Raw genomic sequence first — 10287 nt, 5'->3', positions numbered from 1 at the left:
TTAGCTGGGCCAGTGTGTGTTGTGATTGGTTAGCTGGGCCAGTGTGTGTTGTGATTGGTTAGCTGGGCCAGTGACCCTTCTGTGATGTCTAAGCTGAATTTTCAGCATCATTACTCCAGTCTTCAGTGTCACATGATCCTTCAGAAATTATTCTAATATGCTGCTCAAGAAACATTTCTTCCTCTAGTATTATCAGTTTTTTTGTGGAAACCGTGATACATTTTTTTTTAGGATTCTTTGATGAATAATATGCTCAAGTGAACAGAATTTATTTGAAATAGAAATCTTTTGTAACATTATAAGTGTCTATACTGTCACTTTTGATTAATATAATGCATCCTTGATGAATAAAAGTATTAATTTCTTCCCTTAATGACCCCAAACTTTTGAATGGTAGTGTGATCCGATATGTGATCCGTGTGCAATACCTTGACGTAGTCAGCATGTCCGGGGCAGTCGGTGTGAGCGTAGTGTCTGTTTGCGGTGGTGTACTCAACATGCGAGGCATTGATGGTGATTCCTCTAGCCTTCTCTTCAGGAGCATTATCAATATCCTCATACGTCTTATAACGTGCACCGCCGGCCTCGGCAAGGACTGACACAAACAGATGAAGAAAATACACTCAGCGCACCACTTTTGATTAATAAGAGCAAAAAAAGTCGTCAGTTTACCTTTGGTGATGGCGGCAGTCAGCGTGGTTTTGCCGTGATCAACATGACCAATGGTCCCGATGTTCAAATGGGGTTTACTACGAGAGAAAACCTTCTTTGCCTCTGCTGCAAAATTCCTTCGACTTAGAGGAACTGTGCACTAAGGAGAAAAAAAAAGCATTCATACATTTCAATATGACTTGTAAATGTTCCTATAATACTATACCTTAGTGGCATTATTTGTCATACATTGCAATTAAATATATATAAGTAATTTAAACAAAAAGGAAAAAATGTTGGGTTTGATAAATGTTAGCTTAAGTTAATTTGGATTTAATAATTATGCAGTTTACAATATTTTGATTACGATAATCCTAAATAATATTATTACTCTAATGCATTTCAATAAAATCTTCTACTGTGTGAAGTTATGGACATTTGAACATGAAAACACTCACCAGTTTATAAGAGCTGTGCAGTAAACTCGGGGAGGTTAACTGCAGAGCTGAAAAACATGAGGGGGGAAAAATTAGCTTTATGTCACACAAACCTAATAATTCATCTACATGAGATTTATACTGTCTTCAGATTCAGGTACGAGTCCGAACATTACTTCAACAATGAAAGCAATTAAAAACAGGGCTCATTATCACATTAATCAACCCACCACAAAACCAATGAATCAAACAGTCTCTTTGCATAGCTGTCAAAAATAGCACGAGACTGAAACAATCCTAATCCATTTCCCAGAAGTCTAATCTTGACACAGGACAGGTTCTCAGTTATATATGAATGCACCACCTGATGCATTACTGTCATTTAAGTTGCTGTATCTCTATGGTACATAAGACAAGACTGAGGAACTTGACCTTGCTTATGGAACGCCCGAGCATCCTTCCTCTATCCACACTGACATTCACATATAAACGTATAAATGATAGATTCGCACGTAAAACACCCGTAGCTTGAAAACAAGGTCAATGTCACACGAAAAGAAAAATAAACACATTTTGTAACTTACCGGAGAGGCACGCGCGGATGCCCACGAGCGCAGCCATTTTGCGGACAATAATAAACACGCATGCGCGGAGACGCACACATACGCCATCAACACTGGACGCGGTTTGCGCCTTACCGTAAACATTCTAAACAAATTGACCATTAAAACTGAAAAGTCGGCTCTTTACATAAAAAAAAGCATTTCGGATCCCCCGGCAGCTAATGTAAATAATGTGACTGTAATAACCTTTGTTCTTTTGAGGAGAAAATCTTTTTAATGCATTTCTCGTTCACATTAATGTTGTGTGTATATGTATAATATGTAAGGGATAATCAACAGCTAGCCCTGCATTAAACGGTTTTACTGCATACCTGCCAGCCAATCAGAATCCAGTATTCAGACAGACCATGGAATATATGTATATATATATATATCACTCACTTAAAATTACATTTTTTAAACCTTGTAAACTTTAAAAATATAAGTAAAAATGAAAGCAAATAAAAAGCTAATATAAGTTACTAGTGTAAAACTGGTAAGAAAAAAACCTGCCACTTAACATGAGGACCTTGTAGTATTAATATTTATTAAAGGATGATCAAAAATCGTTACGGTAAAGTTGATGACGTGTTTACGCGTCGACGGTTTTCGCACGCGTCGTCGCTGTGTGCAGCGAGATCTGGTCTGGAAGCTTCTGGAGCCGCAGTGCAGTGGTGTGTTTATAATAGCGGAACTCATGCACGTTATTATTACTACTGCTGGGAAACTTTTTGACACACGGCCATATAACTTATACTAATACTAAACACAGCGTTTCAAAGGTAAGCCCGCTTTGTATTTCCCGTGTTTAACGTTACCTGGTTTATCTTTATTTTGTACCTGGAGTAGAATGTGATTCAGTTTATATTTGGCTAGTCAGTGGACCCTTATCTGTGAGATATTATATCTGTAAGTTAAATAATAGAAATAAACACATTAAAACATATTATATACGATAAAATAGCTGTATGTCAAATAACAAATACATAGGTGAAAAAACTTAATCTGTGAAAAAAACGTAACTGAGGTATTTATGTATATATCTGTAAGTTAACTAAAAAAAATGTCAAAAACATCTGTGATGATATATTTGTAAGTGAAATAAATTAAAGAAACATGTCAAAAAATGAAACCATTTAAGTTCAAAACGTGACAGGAGCAGCTACCACAAAAAGTCAACCAAACAAATATTTAGTATTACAAATTGTAAATGTGATTTTGTGTGACTTTTACAAAGTTTTAATAATGAATGTATTTATTGGGCCTATTTAAAAGCATTTATGGACTAACAGAAAAACAATGATGTGTGATGCATCTTTTTCTCCTTAGATGGCAGAAGGCAGAGGTAACAGGCATCGCCCCCGTAATTTGCAAGGTGTGCTTCAGATGGCTGTGGAGGCCGGTTCTGCTTCTGAAGATCCAGCTCCACGAGAACCCATGACGCAAGAGGTTGGAAAAAACTCATAACGCTCCTTCTAAACAGTAGCACCAACCACCATGCAATCTCTGAAATGTGTCCCAGCAGATTTACAAGTGTCTTCTGTTATGTTGATGTTAGTGTTGTATATTAAAATGCTTTCTCTTATCCAACTTTCTAGAGGATGGAGTTTCTAAGAGGAGCTCTTGCGGAAGTGTGTAAAGGACAGATGGATGAGGTCGAGCAGATGAAACGCTGTTTGGAAGTGCTGTGTAGAGATGAATGCAAGGAGAGAGGGAGCGAGGAGGAAGAGGAAGAGGAGGATGAGCGAGAGGAAGCGCTGGAAATGCTTTCTGAGCTCTGCGAGAACTTGGACAACGCAAGAGGTGTGTGTGTTTGCTCTTCAAACCCTCTTGTTGTCTTCTTGTAACGCCTAACACGTGCATCACTTCTCTGTGTGTTTTGCAGATCTGATGAAGCTGGGCGGTCTGGATTTGTGTATGTCGCGGTGTCTCTGTCACTCCGAGGCCGGGATTCGATGGAGGGCGGCTCAGCTCATTGCCAGCTGTGCCCAGAACATGCCAGAGGTGCAGTTCTACCTGCTCAACCAGGGGGCGCTGCTGCTGCTCCTGCAACTCACAGATCATGACGCAAACAGCACTGTTAGAGTTAAAGCACTCTACTCAGTGTCCTGTAAGTATAAATGTGCATAAAGGTAGAAGTCTTGATTGATATTGACCAAGTTTTAGCATTGGATATCTGGGTATTCACAAAGCGTGTGACCGTATATGAACGTTTTCATGACCATGTCAGGATTTAACAGTACTAAAATGTATTCTTAATTCATTTAATCTTGTTAAGAAGAATTTTTTTGACATCTAAAATATATGTGAATTGAAATAAGCTGCTTTATATAGCTCAAGATGCAAGGTTCCTCTGCATAACAACGCAGGTACAAGAACAAATTCATATGCCTGTGCACATTTTTTGGGAATTTTTTGGAGAAGTTCTCCTGTGTGTACAAATATAAAATAATCCAAGTAATTATTAATGAAAGAAAACAACTGATTTTAAATGACTCTGGGTAATATTCTCTTTTGTTTTTGCGGATGAGGGACGTTTGATTTGACCAAACATTTCTGCCAATTGACAGATGAGCTTATTTCAAAATACTATAGCGTTTGATGTTAACGACAAAAAACACGGAAAATTTTTGCTCTTCCTTTTAAAAAGTTGAGAAACCTAGTTATTTTTGGTTGGTGACCCAACATTGTTTTTTTTTTTATTGAAAGGCTTCCAGTAGCAAGTCTCCTCTTTATACGGTCTCTGGAATTAAGAATCTTCAACTCTTGTCTCTTGCAGGTTTAGTGCGGGAACAGGAAGCAGGTCTGCGGGACTTCCTGTCACATGATGGCTTTTCAGTGCTGATGAGGGGGATGCAGTCAGACAGTGAGAAACTGAGAACTAAATCAGCATTCCTTCTGTTAAACCTTCTGACCTGTCATCCAGAACACAAAGGTAGTGCTGATTCTGGAGTCTGTGAGACCATCAAGAGTCCAGAGTGGATGAGTAACTGTTTCCATCACCCTGTTTTTATGCGCATTTTGAAGTATTGCATCAGAAACAAGTGATGGAAATGCTGAATTGAAAAAAAAAAAATCCCTTAATTCACAGTTTTTATGCTCGCTTGAGGTGGTTTTTGACTTGTGCGAAAAAAGAGTCAATGCAAATAATCGGAGATGGAAACACATTTACCGAACAAATTCCTCCATGCACATCAGAAAAGTCATGTGACTTTGAGTGATGGGATGGCAAAACCTGACTAACCAGTGGACGGATCTCGTTGTGCAGCAGCTGAAATAGTGATCGACCGATATATTCAATTCAAGTTTATTTGTATAGCGCTTTTCACGATACAAATCGTTGCAAAGCAACTTTACAGCAAATTAAGTTTCTACAATATATTTAGTAGCTTATCAGTGGTGACTGTCAGTTAATGTACATATGGCAGAAATGTACGGAAAAATCAATTAAAGACATAATCAAACAGACGATGAACACTGAACACTATTAACAGCAATTATTATATGATGCATTCAAACTTATAGCAAAATTAGGTAGTTCTGTATGTTGTTTGTATATATCGGCCGATATTTGGCATTTTTCAAATTGGCATCGGCCGATACGTTTTTCTGTTTGGCCGATTTATTCGTGGCGGGACTTTTATTTTGACGGCGCTGAGAACGGCAGCGCCTGCGCACACAGTGCTCACATTCTCCCTCTTGTTCGCCGTCGTCGTTAACAGTTCTGTCCAACGACAGAAGTCTGTCTAATAATCCGATAGAACTGTTAAACAAAGGAATTAAAATGTATACAAAAAAGTATTATAACGATTGCTTTTATATTGTTGGTAATAGAAAGGCAAACATTATAATACTTTCTCATTTGCCGTCAGCATTCAGCAAATATGCATTTACACCATTTAAACAAATCTTTGAATGACTAATGAACATCTAATTTAAAAAACCTTGCAAACTTAGTCGAATCCAGCTGTGAGATCTTATGAAGTGTGTATTTGTATCCTGCACGATCGCGTGTTCTCTGCGTGACGGTCGGTCCGTGCGAATTGAATACGGACAGGAGGAAAGTTCAGCTTCACTGGAGACGCGCGATCAACAAACTTTAAACTCGTGAATTCATATTATGCTGCACTTCATGCATTTGCCCAATGTCATATTAATGTCATTTTCATTGTGTGCTGTATGTAAAATGAGTGTTACCTTGGCTTTATTTGAAAAAATGTGATTCCCAATGCACACAAACTTTCCAGAATACTGAGTGCCCTGTTGGTTACAGTGTTTACTTCCTTTTTTAATTATATTTTTAATAAATATTTATTCATTTGTGAAAAATGCTTTGTCATTTAAAGTATAAGCATGTCTATTTAACACATTTATTTTTTAATCCATTTTCAAATGATTTCTAATTTCTTAAATATTAATTAAAATGTAATTAAATTATATCGGCTTTATATCGGCCACCCTGCTTTCCAAGATATCGGCATAGGCTGTCAAAAAACCAATATTGGTCGGCCACTAATCTGAAATGTTGTTATGGTCATTCTGAAATGCCTGAGCAAAGTCTGTCATCAAAGTCTATCCGCCTCCCAAAGCAAAGCTTTGTCTGCTCGTTCTGAGGTGCAAGGAATTTATTTGAAAATGATTACATTAGTGGCTTCCCTTACTTTTCTTAGTGAAATTTAGTGCCAGTTTATCAAGAAGTGACTATTTTGTTCTCGTTGGATGGAAACGGTGCTTTATTCGCAAATGTTTTATGCGATCTTCCAATTTTGCACACAAGTTAAATTTGCAACTTTGGATGGAAACATAGCTAGTGTTTCATGTGTTCGATCTTACTTTCTTTTTTCAGATACAGTGTTGTCTATGGGGATGGTTCAGCAGCTGGTGTCAGTTCTTCGCTCCCCTCATTCCTCTGTACATGAACATGTGCTAGGTGCCCTCTGCTGGTTAGTAGCATTGTTGCACGATGAAAACAAAACTGCAGTATGCTGATGGAACTACATTTTGGAGTTTGAGACTTGGTTTCTGACTGTTTTTTCAACATATATTTGTAGTCTGGTTGAGGACGCTCCCCGCGGTGTGAGCGATTGCAGAGATCCATCGCTTGGCTTGGAGGAACTGCTCAACCAGCAAGTGCAGGACCTAAGGGGGCGAGAGGAGAGCCTGGTAAACTATTGTTTTATCTGTTTCTCGTTCCTGTACTTTGTTCTTCACTCTCACATTCACGTTCAAATCTAATATGTTAAAATCAACATTAAATCAAAATGGACCCAATTTACTTTTTACTGGTCTTATTTTTTGTGATTTGTAGGTGCATGTTCTTCTAAAGACAATCCATCATCAAAACTAACTGGTTTTGCCTCTGAAGTGACTTTCTAAGCTTATGTCACCTAGGCCACACATGTAGATATGAGCAACATGGGTGGGAAAAATAATATAGATGCATTATGCAATGCTTTAGTCTGCTCTTGTAGCCAATGCAGCCTTTCTAAAATCTTACACCGTAATTAAATGTTAATTAACATTAACAGCATACAATTCTACCTCATTAATAGCAAATAACAATATATTTGCCACTGTTCATGAGCCAGTCAGAGTTTGGTATCGTAAACTAAAACTATTAAAAAAATGTTATTGTTCATTGAAATAAAATAAGTATTGGGTGAAAAACTTGAAAGAAAATTGGAAATGTGTTGCCTTGGCTACTACTAACTGAAATAAAATTACTACTAATAAAATAAAACTATTAAAAATAACGAAAGTATAATTTAATTGAAAATTAAAAATATTAAAAAATATATTAAAAATTTTAATGAAAAAATATAAGTTATGTAAATAATACTGAGCCAGTCGGTTCCCAATGAATTTAAGCATTTTCCTCCATTGTTTTATGAACCAGAATATTCTGGTTCACATGTCACATTTTGCCAGTATAATGGGTTGCGAATTATGTTTCATTGTGACTTAAATGTTTGACAAATTTTCTTTCCTGCAGGAGGAGCTGGAATTTTGTGAACGTTTACGAGTGGCTTGTTTCCAAGGGCAACCCCAGGAGGATAATGGAATGGATCGCTGAGGTCTTATTGGCGATTCCTGCTACGCAGTGATAGTCAACACAAAAGAAGCGACCTGAGTTTGAATTCCCTTTCTGTTCAAGAGAGAAATAAAAACTAGAAATATACTTTTAAAAAGAGAAAAAGTGACGTTTAACTCTGAATTTTCAGAGTTCAGTTTGGCTATGTGTGCTCTTGCATACTCGTATACCATGAACTGTACAAAAACACTGTTGTGTTATATTATGAATATGTACATTTTGTATAATATGTCAGTTTGTTATTGTAAATGATGTGCTGTTTAGGGTCAACTTGTTTATTTTTCCTCTTTACACCTGAAGAACCATACAAATGCAAAGCCATAATGTAGAACTTCACGTCAATATAAAATATTTCGTAAATTTTTAAGTAAATGTTAAAGTGTATTGATACAAGCCCCTGTCCAAGTTTAATTCTGATCTAAACAACAAAAACAAAACATGGTAGTGAGTTCCAAGATTCAGAAACATAAAAACACCTGCACAAATATCTGCTGTTTCACTATTGCATAATGAAATGATTGCATGAAACAGCCACAATGAATTTTTGGACTTCGTATTTTAGTATTGTCCTGGGCTGCATTTCCCAAAAGCATCGTAAGCTTAAGTTCATCGTAGCTCCATTGGTTTCAATGGGTCTACGTTGTACTTAGGCTTACGATGCTTTTGGGAAACGCAGCCCTGATTGATCTGTATGTTTTAAAAATAATGTTTCAATATGTTTAACATGTAGCTGATTATAATAATGTAATATATAAAATATACATAGAATGGAATAGATATAATATACATATTTTTGATCCCATGATAACTGTTTCAGAAGAGATTAAAATGATCAAGCAACAATTATTTATGGTTTATTCAGGATAATTTGGACATTTTTTCCAGTCATTTCAATGCCAAAACTTTCCCAATTTACCTGAATTCACTTCTATCAAATAAGATTTAAACTTTTCCAAACATGAAAATCCTAACTATTTTTCTATTTGGTGACCTGGTTAGGTTGTTTACCTTGTGATAAAACGTATCACAATTACATTTCAAAGGCTGCTTCGATATAGAGTAAGGCCAAAGTAGAAGCTTCATCTATCAACACAGTTTCCACTTATTCACAAGAAGGACTTATATTATTATTATTTACTAGAATTATTAAACATATCTGAAAGCAATAAGAAAACTCTAAGATTACATTAAAAAAAGCTTTAAAACAGGTGTTATAGAATTTCTCAATTTTTAAGTCTCTTTGAAGTAAATGGTCCCCCATTAAAATCTTTTTACAATACAATAAACTTTTTGATGATGTCCATTAAGTTGTTAAAATTTTTGACACATCTTTTCTGGCTTTGTTTTGAAAATAAGTACTTGGGTTTTGGTTTGTTCAGCTGTAAACAGACTGAAAGCATCTGTCACTTTCTCAAAGCTATATCTTGTGTTTACATAAGTGTTAGCATGTATTTATAAGGCGGATGAGGTGCAGGGTAGATGCATAACCGGACTGAGTGAACAGAGACTCTTCAGTGCTCTCAAGTTCTGTCCTCATGGATTGGCATTTGCGTCTGCTTCTTTCTTTGCTTGTGGTGTTTGCTGTTGAAGGTAAGCCATATGTTCAATGTTTTAATCACTATGCTGAATAATAACTGGTTTATTTATGTGTACAAGCACTAGATATATTACCTACATTTTATTTACTCAAAAGTTACATTAATGTAATTTGTTCACCTTGTCATTTTAAACACAGATGACATTTTCCCATCATGAACTAAACTTTGAAGAATGACTAGAACGCCCTTTTTTCATAATCGGGTCAAAACATGATTTAAAAAGCAACATAAAAGTATAGTAAAAGTTTTTAATGTGCCAAGCTGTACAATAGCTTTGTTTGAGTAACAGACCAAAATGTATTCATTATTCACTTAAAATATTGGGAAAGGAAAGGAAGGACTTGACGTGTGGCCAAGTATGGTAACCCATACTCGGAATTTGTGCTCTGCATTTACCCATCCAAGTGCACACACACAGCAGTAAACACACACCCGGAGCATTGCTGTACGTCATCCCAGGTTTGACGTCAATGACAAAACATAAGAACCTATAACGTCTCAGGTTACTTATGTAACCATGGTTCCCTGAGTAGGGAACGAGACACTGCATCCTCTAGGGGTCGCTATGGGGAACGCCTCGTCGTGACCCGTGTCTGAAGCATACATTGAAAAAACACCAACAACACGTTGGCCGACGACAGCCCATGACGTCACTACCTGTGCGACTATAGTATAAATAGGCGCCGGGAGCACACATCATTCACTTCTTCATCTGAAGCTTGCGTTTTGTTTGAAGCGTGCATTTCCGTGGTAAGAGCGATCTATATTCCTGTCGTTATGGCGAGCACTCGTCGTTATTTGACACCTGATGACACACACAATCTCTGCGTTGTTTGTTTGGGCAAAGAGCACGCACGCGATGTCTCCGAGGGGGCAATCGGCGTGCACTGCGAGCGTTTTTTCCAAGG

At 37.0% G+C, this 10287-nt stretch overlaps 3 protein-coding genes across 3 annotated transcripts in view; 2 read left to right on the top strand and 1 right to left on the bottom strand.

Annotated features, from left to right (window-relative positions):
* Positions 1 to 1759, bottom strand: part of LOC107731475 (elongation factor Tu, mitochondrial-like) — a 6189-nt gene extending 4430 nt beyond the window's left edge. The window contains exons 1-4 of the mRNA XM_016542567.1: positions 1673 to 1759; positions 1110 to 1156; positions 673 to 811; positions 429 to 595 (exon numbers count right to left, since the gene is read on the bottom strand). Coding sequence (XP_016398053.1) covers positions 429 to 595; positions 673 to 811; positions 1110 to 1156; positions 1673 to 1709 — 390 coding nt within the window. The 5' untranslated portion in view covers positions 1710 to 1759. The remainder of the gene's footprint in view (positions 1 to 428; positions 596 to 672; positions 812 to 1109; positions 1157 to 1672) is intronic.
* Positions 1760 to 2301: 542 nt separating this feature from the next.
* LOC107731474 (hsp70-binding protein 1) lies at positions 2302 to 8360 on the top strand. Its single transcript, XM_016542566.1, has 8 exons — positions 2302 to 2472; positions 3020 to 3139; positions 3289 to 3493; positions 3576 to 3800; positions 4470 to 4625; positions 6537 to 6633; positions 6742 to 6853; positions 7683 to 8360. The coding sequence occupies exons 2-8, from the start codon at positions 3020 to 3022 to the stop codon at positions 7761 to 7763; spliced, it is 996 nt and encodes a 331-aa protein (XP_016398052.1). The 5' UTR covers positions 2302 to 2472; the 3' UTR covers positions 7764 to 8360.
* Positions 8361 to 8532: 172 nt separating this feature from the next.
* The window catches only part of LOC107731479 (N-acetylmuramoyl-L-alanine amidase-like), an 11044-nt gene continuing 9289 nt past the window's right edge, over positions 8533 to 10287 (top strand). The window contains exon 1 of the mRNA XM_016542571.1: positions 8533 to 9371. Within this exon, the coding sequence (XP_016398057.1) occupies positions 9317 to 9371 (55 nt within the window). The 5' untranslated portion in view covers positions 8533 to 9316. The remainder of the gene's footprint in view (positions 9372 to 10287) is intronic.

The sequence above is a fragment of the Sinocyclocheilus rhinocerous genome, unplaced genomic scaffold (genome assembly GCF_001515625.1).
Source record: "Sinocyclocheilus rhinocerous isolate Xijiao unplaced genomic scaffold, SAMN03320098_v1.1 scaffold1871, whole genome shotgun sequence".
Classification (NCBI taxonomy): Eukaryota; Metazoa; Chordata; class Actinopteri; order Cypriniformes; family Cyprinidae; genus Sinocyclocheilus; species Sinocyclocheilus rhinocerous.
The sequence above is the reverse complement of the archived record's forward strand: the minus strand, read 5'-3'. Positions and strand labels throughout refer to the sequence as shown.

Bases quoted from the DNA above. Each gene is read 5' to 3' on its own strand.
- LOC107731474 (XM_016542566.1), top strand. From the start codon at position 3,020: ATGGCAGAAGGCAGAGGTAACAGGCATCGCCCCCGTAATTTGCAAGGT. The intron at 3,801-4,469 runs GTAAGTATAAAT...TGTCTCTTGCAG, and splicing joins AGCACTCTACTCAGTGTCCT to GTTTAGTGCGGGAACAGGAA. The intron at 6,634-6,741 runs GTTAGTAGCATT...ATATATTTGTAG, and splicing joins GTGCTAGGTGCCCTCTGCTG to TCTGGTTGAGGACGCTCCCC.